Below are 15,000 nucleotides of genomic sequence, written 5' to 3'. Positions count from 1 at the left end.
ATTTTTATAGTTCCGAAAGATGGGCATTATTTGAACTTGGTGTACAATTCGAGCATGCATGGGCATTATTATTTCGCAAGCACAGAGACTGTTGCGTTGTTTTTGTTTGCCTATCATCACACTACATAAACAAACTACCTAATTACAGTTACCCCTGGCTACTTTCGTTTTTACTTAAGTAGTATTCCTCGTCTGTTGCATACATTGAATCTTCATCGTCACTCAGTGGTTTTATTTGGGTGTTCGTTTCATTTCAAACGTATACACGTTGATTGCACGCATGAATATAACTGGGATACTATACCCCAGTAAGGCACTAATCGAGCGTGGGGAATTATTGTTTTGTATAGGCTCAGCATAAGGCATTTTTTGAGCATAACGCACAATTTGAGCATGGGGCACTCGCTATCTATTCGCGGAAATACTGTACTGTAAATCTGTCTAGGACCTACGGAACCAGCAAACTCAGTTCAATCTGTATTAGGGTAAATTTCCTAGCATATTCATTAGATAATTAGACGGCGCGGCGTTTATAATCGAAGAAATACGGTAGTACTATAGCGCCTCTAGATATAGTGATGTTGTTTTGCTCCACCAAATTACAATGTGATGACCAACTAGGCCCGGATCCATGCAGGAATTTCTAGAAAGGGGGGGGGGGGTAGCTAAATGTTATGGGTCATAAGCGTTAAATAATCTCATTTCTTCAAATAAAATTATATTTATTGCTAAGAATTTGACAACTTATCTGCTATAGGCTGACTACAGTATCCGCGTATGTGACTAATGAAATCACATGTAGAAAAAAATCTATAAATCAGCAGCGTTAACGTTGATCGACCCCTTCCGTATACGGAAATGGTCGACTGAGATAGTAGGTCTAGAATGTTTAAAGAGCGTAGCAAAAGCAGAATTAGCCTATTGCAATCTGACCAGATAACGTGCGCTAAAGCAGCAATTATAATTATCTTCGATATCAAAATTATTAGCCACATGTTGCAAACGCTATAGCAAGTACACACCATAAAATAGCAGTCATAAAAAGCTCTCAATCAGCACAATTTATTAGTTCGTCTGTCACGGCTATTGCTTCTTGTGCATTGGGTCTCTTGGCAACGTCGAATTCCAAAAGCGATCTTATCAACTCAACGAATCGTCGAGGAAACGCAGCGTTTCCACCTCGAACGTCTCCACAATCGAGGCGCAAATCGGGAATGTCGCCTACTCGATAGCCTTTCTGATCGAGGCGAGCAAACGGAGACGCTCCGCCAGCCATCTCATACACCATAACAGCACTTGCCCACAGATCTTGCGTCTGACATGCAACGTCTTGTCCAGCAACAGCATTTAATATCTCCGGAGGCATATGTGCCGGATTGCCACCCAGAGATCCTCCAGGTTGGTACCTCATTGTCATACTATCCAACAGTAAAATCGATGATCCAAAATCGCAGATTTTTAATATACCCTCGCGCGTTACCAAAACATTATCGAGTTTCAAATCTCGATGAACGACATTGTATTGAAGCATGTGCTCTATGGCTGCGAATATCTGACGTGCCCATTTCATGACTCTGAGTGAGGTTAGACGGTTTTCTCGTCGCATCTCGTCGACGACTGTCTTCAGTGTGTTCGGAACGTGCTCCATGACGAGGAACAAGGAAAGTGTTCGAGCATTCTCTGCTACAGCAGGAGGCAGCTCGAGTGCAGAGTTGTCGTCAGTTCGATCGTAGAAGAATGCGTAGAGGCGGACGATGTTTTTGTGGGGTTGCATGTGGCATAGAGAAGTGTACTCGTTCTGATAAAAATTGCGCAACTGTAAAAGGAATGTATACAGTATCGATCAAATTAAACTAAGAATTAGCAAAGTCAATACAAAATCAAGCTTTTGGTTACTTGTCAACACACTGTTTATGAGACACATTGTGTATATATTTATCTACTATTTGTATTATTCATTCAGATATTTGGACTTCTAGTTATTAAAACGAATTATAATTGCATGGCTGCTGCTGTAAATGCATTAACTGCCACTCTAGAGTACAATGTCCTCTTACCTTCGATAAACTTTGTTGATTTCTTAAAAACCTCTGACAAAATCCAAAGACTAAATATAAAATGAAATATATTGACGAAGAATTTATTTGGCGAATTGGAAGTTTTATGAGTCGCACCACTATGAAATTCGCCATTTTTTGCAGCTTTTCCAAGATAAACCGATAATTGAACGTGTTTTGTACATGTATGCCCACGGTATGTTTGATTGCATGGTACTGTGCGCGGTCACTGTACGGTATTACTAATGATAAATCGGATAATTGGACGTCACGTTCCGCTTTCCATAGCCACGTGCAGATTGATTAGTGTCTCCTACTTATGATAAGCCAAGCCTAGAGTCGACAATCATGCCAACAAACATGTCAACAATATCACAGTATCACTATCATGGCATTGACTAACTACCGGTATATGTAACCGTATGTTCTCTTTTGTCTTGAAGGGCAGTTGTTGGTAGTGTGTCAAACACACTTAATATTAACAATAAGAATATATGTACAGGTAAAGTTACACCATGGAACAATTTCAAGAAAACAAGCAAAGGTAAGTTAGAAAATTAACAAAATTTGCAAACACGTTAATATTAATTAAAGTCCTCAGTAACTAAATTAGCAAGAAACCTTCCAGTAGATTCTGTATATTCTATTAGTCTTCGTCAAATTTTACTTCTAAGAGATTTTTCATTTGTAGGTATGATCATAATATACTCGTAAACGAGTTGCATGCAATTGCAATGTCATTTTATCCAACACATTAATTACGTATCGAAATCTGACGTCAGCCTTACATTTACATAAGGGTGGCCCACTGGTTATTAAACCTACTAATTTCATAAACGTATCTAATCACACGTAAACCAAAACGATGACAAACTTATGAAAAATGCTGAATAAATTAAATCCACAGACCCTACCTTGCTCACAGTTGAGTGGCCAAATATGTTGAAGACTGCCTTTAGTGCAAATAACGTCTTTTGAAACATTCCAAGTCCTTGACGATTACACTGGACTAGAAATACTGCACCCTCGCATCCTTGGTCAATTATTTGGTGTACAAAGAAATCTTTGAGCTGACACGTAAATAGAATTGTAACCAAACGAAGTAGATAAGCATCAGGCGACTCTACACGCTAACGACAAATACTGATTAATTATTTGAATTAATAAAGACAGTTGTGGTAATAGAGGAACTTCCTCTCTAAAAGACGATCAAGTATTTGCATGCAGCATGCCACTACAGATTGCTAAAAAATCAAATTGAAACATTACGGGTGACAAAGTCTCAACAATGTTTCATGCTTACAGCATAGTCTAGCTTGTACAGTACCAAACCCTCTTGATGGTTCCCGGATAAACCGAGGACTACAGCACAAGAGGGTCTGATATGAGGCTATATACAGCATATAGAGCATACATATGGTACAAGCCCATGCACCTCACAGTCTCGCAACTTCCATCAAGTCGTTATAGTTACTATTCTTACATTCTTACATATCACACACAGAAATCTGGTGCACTAATACAGCTACAGACGACAATAAGCATGGACATACAAAACAAACGAACAGACAATAACAAGTACAGATTGATTCGGAGCTCCTACATACCAGTTTCGATGATTCTCTCATTTCTAGCCATTGTGATTGACGTGTAATAATTTCTCTTAGCTTTTTATTTTCACCTTCCACACATTTAAGTTGATTTTCTTTATCAGTCAGTTGCTCACTCATCTCTCTTTTTTGTGACTCTAACTGTTTAATAGTTTCACTTAGCTTTATATTTTCACCTTTCACGTGTTTAAGTTGGTCTTCTGAAGCAGTCAGTTGCTCACCCATCTCTCTTTCATGTGATTCCGATTGTTTACGTTGAAAATCTATCAAGCGACATTGCATGATCAGTTCCTCTCTGGTCAATGATTCTACATCTGATCTGATATCCAGACGTTCAGCAGTGGTTGAAAAATAACTGCTCTCTTTTACTGTTTCATTTACATCAACATCTGTCGAATGATGACCAATTCTGATTAAAGGTGGGCTCTGTATTATTTGACAAGTTGAAGGAAACATAGACATCATTTGTCCATTAGAACGATTTTGCTCCAAAAATTCACTCTGGTATGGAGTCAGGCTCCAACAATTTTGTTTTCCTAGCATTAGTGCTGAGTGACTGTCTGCCTGACTAGCATCATTTTGCCTTGCTGTCACTTTCGATCCTTCAATTCCTGCTCGAGATGAATTATCACGTCGATGGTACCCTGCAACGTAGTCACTGGATAAAAAATTCTTTCCAATTCGAGGTGATGATGCAAAAGCATTCACAGTTTGATCATCATGCCACGTGGTTTCGGTCATGTGGCTATGATGTCCATTACTGCTATTTCCTGCATTTCCCGCACCAGCAGCTTTCCTTTGTCGCAAAATGTAGTCTTCAAATCTGGAAATGTTTGACGTAGTTGGTGTCAATTGTTTCATTCTAGATCTCTCTATCTCTTTTCCTGAGAATCCTCCTGTTGGTTTCCTATGCCGTTCTTGATATCCAGCGGCAAGAGAAGCAACAGCAGTCTTGCCTTCATTTCTGTCACGACGTGAAACAAACGGTAGTGCTTCCTCTACTTCCTGTTTGCGTGACGTGCTCCCTAGACCTGCACTGTAACTGTCGTATAGGTAGTATCTATGATCGCTGCTGTTTCTTGACATGATCGACGTGGACCCTTCAACAAACAAACTATAGATAGTGAAAAGCTGACGACAGCGCGAGATCCCTGTGCACATTAGTGATCTCAGCTAAAAGATAGGGATTATTTATTTAAGTTAATACCAGGATGTGGACGCCCACGAGTGTAGAAAGTGACGTGTTTAAATTATTCTACTGTAGAAGCTTCCGCATATATCGCCATGTCCTGCCCATATGTTAGCTAGGTTGCTCTGTTCAAGCCCCACACTATAGAGAGCTCTGAGTCTATTGCTTTCTTCTATTGTATGGGCGTGGTTAGGTACACAATATGAGCCAGTTACAGCGCTTGTACAGGTCACGTGGAGGTAGAAATACACCCACTGTCATAGCAACAGAATATACCCTTAGAGTAAACATGAGACTCGAATTCAATACACTAAATTCCATTTAGTCTATTTTACATATTACACGGTATGTGGTGTTTATGCATTGCATTATGGACACCTCTAGCCTCGAATTTCCAGACCAGAGAGCGCGCGAACTCTAGTCTGGACCAAGTCGATACTAAAATGATTTCGAAAGTATTTATCAAAAGCGATGGTAAATGGTGTCTAACAGCGTAGGATCGTTTTACCTAGATCAACATATCATTTGTAAATGCCATGACATCTCACAAACAAAGAAGAGACGTCTGCAGTGTTTGCGGCGATATCTTGGTGGATGGCATGAAACCACGACTCTTTGATTCTTCGGCAGACCGCTAGCTAGTCTAACCGCTCGACTAGCGAGACTACCGCCCGACCAGTTGTCAAAGGTGATGGTCTAGCGACGCTGCTGTGCATGTTCTCTCACCGCAAGCTTGAAAATATTAAAGAACTGAAGCTGAAACTAAAACTAAGATGTGTGTGTGCAGAGTCTGATCATTGTTTTGGCATGCAGAGACTCAGGGGCGTAGGAAGCATTCTAGGACTGGTCGGGCCTAACGCGCGCTAAAAGGTGTGGTAAAGTCACGTGATTTATCCTATTCAGCGTGCGCTAAAATTGAAAACAGCATGGAGTTCACACAAATTATTATTATTACTACTGTGATTACTGAACCTCATTGGCCTTCCCAAATAGTCGAAGCCTATTTTCTGACTTTGCTACAAACTGGTCATGAATGACATCCAGATCCAAATCACTATCGACATAGTCTTTATGCACATGAAGCACCATTAGATTATTGAATCTTTTCTGAGACATGGTAGTTCTTAGGTAGTTCTTAACACGTCTCAGTGCACTGAAGGATCTCTCCGAGGTGGCGTTGGTAGCTGGCATAACCAAAACCAGCTGCATGAGACGGCATACTTGACTCAATAAGGACCTCTGACCAGATGACAAGCTAGAAAAGTAGCGCCTTAAATCAAATATTGTAACCTTCTCCAGTTTCTCTGTGTTCTTCTGGATATGCAGACTAAATGTTACCAGCTGCCCTCTCAACTCTTCCTTGTCAAAATCATCGCCGTAGAAGGCACATACTCGCTCCAGTTGTTCCTCCATTTCAAACTTGTACCTCGCAAGTGCTTCAGTATCATCATCTGCGTGTTTGTACTGCAATGCAGCAGTGATTAAGAGCGACTCTAAAGAGCTATACATTCCATAGCCAGGTTGATCGAATCGTTCCTGGATGCAGTTGATTACGACATCGAGAGTCTCATTGTAGTATTGCAAGTAGTAAGAACGGACTGTTTCATGATGGTACCCATCTTCGCCTTCCTCAAATCTTCTAGGCCTCTTTCTCCAACGAGGCAACATGGGTTTTCCAATTTCCAATTCCTCCGCCTTCTTGTTGACATTCAGCCAAAACAACTCATACGACTGATCTGTACGCAAAGACTTCAATGTCTCTAGACTCATTCTAGCAACTTGCTGTCCTTCTGCAGCAGACAAACCTTTATCCTGCAATGCTCTGCTGAGATTGTCGGTATGTCTCAAAACCATGTGACCTAGCATGGTGCCAAATAGATAATCAAATGTGTTCATTTGCGCTTCCACTCCACCAATTCTTGCTTTGGTTTCAGTGTCATGTGCAACTTCAATTGATTCCTGCCAGGTTTCTTGCAAGGCTTGAAAGTTCTCCAAAATGCTTGCAAGTGAGTCAGCTCTAACTGTCCATCTCGTAGGACAAAGGACTCTAATTCCGGTGGCTGTACTTCCTGGCAAGTTTTCTTTCAATCTTAGAAAAATCCCCTCACGACGAGGTGAATACTTCAACAACTTTGTTATTTCGAAAGATACACCTAATGCATCTTTCAGGAGTTTAATCTGCTTCATTGTATCGCAGGCAGCTAAGTTCAATGAATGCCCATAGCAGTGTGTAAACAGTGCCCTTGGCTCAATTTCAAGTATTCTCCTGGCTACCCCACTTTTTGCTCCACTCATCGCACTGGCTCCATCGTAGCATTGCCCGCGTAATTTATTAAAACTGAAATTAAATCTCTCAAAAACATCCTTTATCGCAGTTGTCAAAGTCTGAGCATCTACGGATGGTACACCATACATTCCCAGGAATTGCTCATGAACATCAAACTCATAGGTAACCATTCTCACAACTACAGTAACTTGTTCTGTGTTGGCACAATCTCTTGTTTCGTCAATCATTATACTGAGAAATGGAGATTTGCGAAGATCAATTGCAATAACCCTCAACACATGTGACGACATCAAGTCTACTATTTCATTTTGAATGTCAGGGCTCGTATAAGAATTGTCTTTCCTTGTCATCCATGAAGACAAATTGTCATCGTCTTTTGCTTTCATTCTAAGCAACTGGATAAAGTTTCCATCACTGTCGTCTCCATGGCCTCGTATTGCTAATCCTTGTCTAGCCAAATATCGTATTGAAGACAAAATATGATAGAAGGCAGCTCTATTTCTCCTCTTAGAGGTAGCATGCTCCTTAGAAAGCAGATTACCAATATCCTTAGTCGTACTAGGAAGGGTAATTATAATTTCGGTGGCAGCCCGATGACAAGCTGATTTCTCATGATTCTTGAAAGATACTGTAGCATTTTTCCAATTTGTAAATCCTCTCCTAATCTGCAGTAGAAAAACTAGTGAAAACAATGGATGTCCAAGCGTAAACTCATGATTTGTGGCAACAATAATTGTGTGTATGTGATGTGTAGACTGTCAGAGTTTACGTCACCAAAAAAGGTACAAAAATTTGCAAAAATAACTGAAATGTAGCATATAATCTCATACCCTATCACTAACAACCTGGTTAAGCGAGGCATGACTTCATGCAAATCTGATCGCGAGGGAGTCTGGTATGAGACTACTGGAAAACAACTTGTACATGTACACAACTTACAAATGAGTCGTCAGCCGTTGGAATGTTGACCTTCTTCATGAAATGGGCTGACAAGCAGGTGTGACAATAGACGGCGTCATTCGTTTCATCGTAGTGGAGAAATGGCCATTTCTCAAACCAAGAAGGTTGGAAGCTTCTCAGTTTCGTTCCGTACGATCGCTTTGGAAACCTGAACGTTGCTGCAGACGGCTGATGCGGATGTGTTGCAATGACAATGTCGTCGTTATCAAAGCCGGACGCGGACGTCTGCCTTGCCATTTTGCTACCTGGGCATGCTCAGTAGATGTCTCGTGACAGACGACTCTGGACATCGAGGCAACATGGATACAATAGAGTCAGGAGCATATACGGAGATAGAAGCTCCTGTTAGAAGTACATATATCAATAAATAATATATTTAATCGCCTATACCTAAACCGGAAGTTTACGGCAATCGTTCGCTTGCTGAAGTCCATATTTCCAAAAGTGGTCGGGCCATGGCCCGACCGGCCCGACCCGTTCCTACGCCCCGACCCGTTCCTACGCCCCTGAGAGTCTTGTCATTGTTCTGGCGTGCACTTAGCCGCCCACGAGGATTTCACACGCGCGCAATCAGGTGCTAGTGCACTTAGCATAACCAATTATTGCTAAGCCAATCAGAATTTACAACCGAGATTCGGGTTGTAGAAGCTGATTGGCTAAGAAGGGCTATTTCCGAAATCATTTTAGTATCGACTTGGTCCAGACTGGAGTTCGCGCGCTCTCTGGTCTGGAAGTTCGAGGCTAGGACACCTCAGACTTAGGGCTTATCGCCTTCATAATAGAACCTGGCCTCTGGCTGGGTCAATTATCTCGTTGATAATCCCGTGAGGTCCCCTCAATAAATGCCATAAACACCAGCTACCCATGTAATAACTGATACATATATGTCACAACAAGATTGCCAAGGACAAAAATTGCACATATTTGAAAAGCAAATGTGAAATTAAACAAAAAGCTGTGAACAGGTTTGGTCACAAAAGTCTGATATTGCCATCATTGTCTCTACAGAGATGAAGGTGCTTTACCTTCTCTCCTGTACTCTTCTAGCAACTCGCTTATGCGACGTCCGTATTCAGGATCAGCTTGACTAAAATTGCTCACAGCACGCCTCTGTATGAACTCTAAGGCATCCTTCAAGTGACCAGCAATATTCTCAACGAGACGCTGTTTCTCTTTCTCGCTCAACACTTTCCTCCAATAATCACCCACTTGAGTGAAGTTGTCCTCGTCGGCTGAATTGTAGCGTGCGACATCACCACTGACTGAATATCTGGATTGGGCATATTTTCGATTATCTTGCGGACCACTGAAGCTGTTAGGGTAGTAGTTGGGTGCACCGTGTTGATTGCCATCGTAACACATGGGACCATCTCGTTGATAATTGGCCACATGGCTTTTGCTCTGATTCACCAGAAGCTGTGAAAAGTTGGGACCGATGCGATGACGATGAGTGTCATCATAGGAAAACAAACGACCTTGAAGCATCTTGTCTGGAGACGGTTCGATTCCAGGCACCATGTTGGCTGGAGAGAAACCGATCTGCTCCACTTCAGCAAAATAGTTAGTTGGGTTACGATCCAAGACAAATTTCCCGACTGGAATTAGAGGAAAATCACTATGCGGCCATATTTTCGTCAGATCAAATGGATTGAATGGGAAATGCTCAGCCTGCTCAAATGTCATCACTTGTATGTAGAGAGTCCAGGAAGGAAAACGTCCTTCAGCAATAGCATTGTAGAGATCCCTGATGCCGTAATCTGGATCTGACCCTGCAAGTTGAGCTGCTCTGTCAACAGGCAAGTTCTTGATACCGAGATCAGTTTTGTAATGAAACTTGCAGTAGATTGGTGAACCTTTCGCGTTGACCATTTTGAATGTGTGACTACCATAACCATTCATGTGTCGATATCCATCGGGAATGCCACGATCACTGAAAAGAAAGGAGACTTGATGGGTTGTTTCTGGCCGCAATGAGATAAAATCCCAGAACATGTCAGCATCCTTCAGATGAGTCACCGGGTTACGCTTCTGTGTGTGGATGAAGTTTGGGAAAAGCATCGGGTCACGGATAAAAAAGATCGGCGTGTTGTTACCAACCAGATCCCAAATTCCGTCCTAAAGTGAGACATTTGTAAACCATTTATGTCATTTTCTCTTGACAACAATTGAACGTAAACACACAATACACACAATGTCAACATACGTCCGTGTATAATTTGACAGCAAATCCTCTTGGGTCTCGAACAGTGTCGGCACTCCCAGACTCTCCACCCACAGTACTGAATCTCACAGCAAGTGGCGTCCCTATATAAAATCAAATCACGACAATATAAATGGCACTAACTTTATGATTAAAAATGGCAAGAAACGGTATACTACCAGTTATATTAGCAAGCAAACAGATGTGACTATAACAGGGTGGCAAGCTACCATTGTCTACAACCACGTTACTCATTGGCATTCAGTCATTTGTACGTGTATGTAACTGCTGCACTCCCTTCACAATAATTGACCGCCCTTTACCTATTCCTACAATTTTGTCCATGAAACTTAACACAAAACACAAGGGATCGACACTGAAGAGATGTGACACGATGACTCTGTACACCAGGGACTCTGATTGCTCACCAGTCATCCAACATTCAATGATAAAAATTGTAGTTGTGGTTAAATTGAGTATACATATGCACGACATATGCAGTATTGCATTATTAGACTATACAAATACCAACCATCTTCCACATTACAACTGGAACCTTTTAGCTTCCATTAGAACATAAAGCATCAGTTTTCTGATGTAAAATATTTATACAATTATTACTATTAGAGTATGGCAGGACAGCTGCCTAAACTAATATCCTAGGAAGTCTTTAGTATTTTGAAAACACACGATTAGATAGAACACACAATGAGGTGGTTCGATGACAATACATGCAGTTAATCACAAGAGAATCTAATTATCATAAGACGTGTAGAGTGGTCAATCTAATACCAGACGTTCTCTGATATCGGACACTTCCAGACAAATAATAAACGAGAATTTCTTTCATCTAAAGGCATGAATGTAGAGAATAGTTACACAGAAACAAGAAGTGTTAGATTGGGCTTGATCGCTTGACATCTCACCGTTTACGTCGACAATGTACATCTGCTGCTGTTGTCTTATATTGGACACAGCCCTCTAATACGGGACAGGGGTGTGTTTTTGCTTTCGACGGTGCCACAGCTTACTGTAATTTAATTATAGTGTTGAATACATTAGCTATGGGACCAGACACTTTTTAAAGAGTTTTGAAGTTTAGAATTTTTAGTGTGATGAATGATCGAGGTTAGTCATTCTAATAATATTGATAAATGATTGAGGTTAGTCATTTTAATAATACGACATATTTATGCATTTTTCTTTTTATAGGGGCTGTGGGCAAATTGGCCCAATTATGCCTACATACTTGGTTGCCAGGAGGGACCCACACCGATTTCAGCATTAATTTTTAATTACAAGATGAGGCCCTCTTTTTGAAAACTCGCCCTTGGCAATTATAATTGTGACCTTGTTAGGCGGCTTGACAGCCTTTCTGCAGCCAAGGTAAGGTTAGTACAAATGACTTGAAAAAAGTAGTTGCTTATTCAACATGTAGTCAATTGGGCTATATGGCCATGGTTTGTGGCATATCAAATTATTCCACTAGTTTGTTTCACTAGCTACGTTCTGCTGTATTCCACCTGCACATGCAAGTCATGTAATGACAAAATAGAGCTGTAAGTGTATTGTCGAAAACATTACCCACCATCCAAATTTTTTAGAGTCCATAACACCATGTAATGACAAAATAGAGCTGGTAAGTGTACTGTCGAAAACATTACCCACCACCCAAATTTTTTAGAGTCCATAGCCCCATGCAACTGGGATGCCTTGACATATGCAGCTTTAGTTTGGTCTGTAGATCCGTTTTATTTGTACATGCATGTAATGCATGTAGACAATGCATGAAGACGTCAGCAGACAAACGCGTGCAGTACAGTCAGTCCTGCCACCTACTATATTAGACTAAGCATCTGTCACGTGAGTTGATATCTAATTGCATGTCCCCATTGTCCAGCAATCGTGAGTCATGCAGTAATGAGATGCATGCTGCAGACATGCAGACAGCCTAGACATCTACACCCCACACACACGCCACAACTTACGTTTGCCAACTTTCTCGAACACCTTAGCTTTGCAATACCGGGTGATGTCGTGCGTCACTTCAAAGTAGCTGCAAGTCGAGATCACACCCGCACTTCAGATGCAACAAACGCATGACTTTCGTCTGACTCTTACTCACCCGAACGCCCCCGCTCCCTTGGCGTGCACGACTCTCTCTGGCACTCTTTCTCTATCAAAATGCGCCATCTCGTCGATGAAAACGTGATCTTGCATGAGGAGCGGGCCACGGGCGCCGACGGTGATGACATTCAGTTTGTCGTCGACGGGAATTCCCTCGCTCGTTGTCATCTCGGAAGGCTTGCTTTGTTGTTGGGAGAACTCTTCCAGCTGTCGCTGTGCTTTTGTACGATTGGCCATTTCCTTCTCTCGCTCCGACTGCGCTCTAGATCGAACGATTGGTGAGTGTACAGTAGATGCGAGAACTCACGTGATATTTAGAGTAGCCGGAAGGCGGGACGGAGCAAGAGGAGGGAGGGACTACTGGTGATTGCAGGTCTGGATTGTGCTCAGCTTGTAGCCTCTTTGTGATTGATGATTTACCATGACACTTTCACTCCAAGGTGTCCACAACACTCCAGCTTTTTGTCGGCATGTTGCTAACAGTTAGTTGATGGTTAATTAATCAGTTATGTAACCCAATTTGAATACCAAGATTTCTGATGTGGCTGGTATAGATGATCACCTGATCAAGTGTTGCGCACTTGATTAGTAATTAATTGAATTATTTAATCCAACTGTCATCTTGGCCAGTAACACTTAGACAAACACACATAGTTACTGGATTGAGTCTGCAGATTGTCACTGAAATTTTATGTGCTCGCGCACGCGCACACACAGACAGACAGACAGACAGACAGACAGATAGACAGACATACAGACAGATTGGCTTGATAGTATTTAGTTGCTATGCTTAGATGGTGTATAATAGTTCAATGTTTGAAAATATATGTATTGACAGACAGACAGACAGACAGACAGACAGACAGACAGACAGACAGACACACAATTGCTATAAAGTCACCAGACAGATTAATCTACTAGGTATAACATCACAACAAGTAAAGTCGACATGGAAGTATGTCTTACAGATGTTGACAGTGGTGTTTGAATCATTTCTTCTATGCTGTCATTCAACGAAGAGGTAAAGTTGAATCATTATGTCACAAAACAGACTCTGTGACACAATGGACACAACCAACATGCTTAATTAATCTAAACACAACAAACACCGTATCTCTACATTTCCTAAACAGATAGCTTGCTGATACTCGTAGGTGAGAATTTCCAATATACCATTGCAACTACTCATGTCGTTGACATACAAATGTATGTGCCAGTGGCATTCGCACATAAAGTCAAATATCAGTACAAGCTGTGCTATCACCATAAATTATTGAGAAATCGATTTTAGAAGTACTAGCAAGAGATGATTTTGTTCAACCGGCAATTGAGGAACAAGCTCTTTCTGAAGTTCTCTGAGTGCTAAAACGTCTTTTGCTTCAGCAGTCAAGATGACAGCATTCAGGTACATAAACAAGTCGTCGGTAATGTAGTTGACTGGCAATACGGGATTCAAAGGATCCCAGTTTCGATACTTGTCAAACACTTGTGCGTACTTGGACTTCGATTCGCTGTAACCCAATGGTCTCAGAGTGAGAACCAAGAAGATGACTGATACTTCGGACCATCTCATTGTGTCAACAAATGAACTACACAATTCGACAACTTTGGCTTCATCAGAAGATCCACCAGATAGTTTGTTTCGTTTCACGACGACATCCATTATGTCAGTGAAACAATTGAGTGCACTTTCAAGATCGTCTAATACGTTAACAAAGCAATTGCCATCATCAATCAACCACAAAACTTGTTTCACTGACACAGTACTACCCAAATCTCCAAGCACAAAAATTACATTAAAATTGTTGTTGCTTTATCAAAATAACATTATCGTGACACACAATCCAAATAGCAACTTTGAACAAATATTTCTGTCCGATGCTTTCCCCTCAAATCAAATAGTTTTCACCATGTTCATAGCATAATACGATACAGTTAACTCCAACATAAAGCAAAGACTGCTGCAGTATATCAAAACAAAGTGGCTAGAGGTCCGGCAGTCACGTATCGACGGTGCATGCGCAATGACAGCACTTCTGACTTTTGCTCTGCATGCACACATGCATGTACATGTACCTGAAGCAAGTGTGATAGTTTTTGGTGCGAGTATTGAAACGTGAAAGTAATATCAGATGGTGAGCAGACTTGCGTGGGCGATGACACAACGTTAGCAGACGATGTACAACTAGACTTGGACATTCTAAACTCTAGAGATACTGAGTAAAATGACCTGCAACAAGCCACAAGAGCTGCGCTACATTTATGGTTCACCACTGACACGTTTTCTTCTGATCTGTTAGACAACTAACTTCTACTGTAACTCATACATCGTTGACATGTGACTGTTGGACTCCAACTAATATGCGCCCACCGCATCCAGCTCTTGGACATCTAGCCACTGTGATATCAAAACAAATAGGATCTTCACTGAATACAACGTCCATTACTGTATAGTCAATGTGACTTGATCAAACAATGTCCACAGAAGTCACTATTCTTACTACAATGTATATGAGACGTATGATAGTAGAAATGAAAACTGTTGCATGCATCTCTTACTTGACTTTATA

The 15,000-nt window shown here is 41.3% G+C and overlaps 4 protein-coding genes across 5 annotated transcripts in view; all 4 read right to left on the bottom strand.

Annotated features, from left to right (window-relative positions):
• Positions 1–942: 942 nt before the first annotated feature.
• Positions 943–4,819, bottom strand: LOC134195067 (uncharacterized). Its single transcript, XM_062664077.1, has 3 exons — positions 3,665–4,819; positions 2,972–3,187; positions 943–1,816 (listed from the first exon to the last, which is right to left on the bottom strand). The coding sequence occupies exons 1-3, from the start codon at positions 4,751–4,753 to the stop codon at positions 1,049–1,051; spliced, it is 2,073 nt and encodes a 690-aa protein (XP_062520061.1). The 5' UTR covers positions 4,754–4,819; the 3' UTR covers positions 943–1,048.
• A 970-nt stretch (positions 4,820–5,789) lies between these two features.
• Positions 5,790–8,576, bottom strand: LOC134194826 (zinc finger MYM-type protein 1-like). Of its 2 annotated transcripts, XM_062663799.1 has the most exons (3): positions 8,511–8,576; positions 8,083–8,445; positions 5,790–7,808 (listed from the first exon to the last, which is right to left on the bottom strand). In XM_062663799.1, exons 2-3 carry the CDS (start codon positions 8,338–8,340, stop codon positions 5,820–5,822), a joined length of 2,247 nt encoding a protein of 748 aa, XP_062519783.1. In that variant the 5' UTR covers positions 8,341–8,445; positions 8,511–8,576; the 3' UTR covers positions 5,790–5,819. The 2 variants fall into 2 exon arrangements, with proteins under 2 accessions (XP_062519783.1, XP_062519784.1); XM_062663800.1 differs by having other exon boundaries at positions 8,083–8,512.
• A 277-nt stretch (positions 8,577–8,853) lies between these two features.
• LOC134195199 (catalase-like) lies at positions 8,854–12,745 on the bottom strand. Its single transcript, XM_062664200.1, has 4 exons — positions 12,429–12,745; positions 12,292–12,359; positions 10,307–10,407; positions 8,854–10,218 (listed from the first exon to the last, which is right to left on the bottom strand). The coding sequence occupies exons 1-4, from the start codon at positions 12,665–12,667 to the stop codon at positions 9,106–9,108; spliced, it is 1,521 nt and encodes a 506-aa protein (XP_062520184.1). The 5' UTR covers positions 12,668–12,745; the 3' UTR covers positions 8,854–9,105.
• Positions 12,746–13,549: 804 nt separating this feature from the next.
• Positions 13,550–15,000, bottom strand: part of LOC134194890 (40-kDa huntingtin-associated protein-like) — a 3,643-nt gene continuing 2,192 nt past the window's right edge. The window contains exons 2-3 of the mRNA XM_062663869.1: positions 14,990–15,000; positions 13,550–14,131 (exon numbers count right to left, since the gene is read on the bottom strand). The exon at positions 14,990–15,000 is cut by the window's right edge and continues 224 nt beyond it. Coding sequence (XP_062519853.1) covers positions 13,701–14,131; positions 14,990–15,000 — 442 coding nt within the window. The 3' untranslated portion in view covers positions 13,550–13,700. The remainder of the gene's footprint in view (positions 14,132–14,989) is intronic.

The sequence above is a fragment of the Corticium candelabrum genome, chromosome 19 (assembly GCF_963422355.1).
Source record: "Corticium candelabrum chromosome 19, ooCorCand1.1, whole genome shotgun sequence".
Taxonomy (NCBI): Eukaryota; Metazoa; Porifera; class Homoscleromorpha; order Homosclerophorida; family Plakinidae; genus Corticium; species Corticium candelabrum.
The sequence above is the reverse complement of the archived record's forward strand: the minus strand, read 5'-3'. Positions and strand labels throughout refer to the sequence as shown.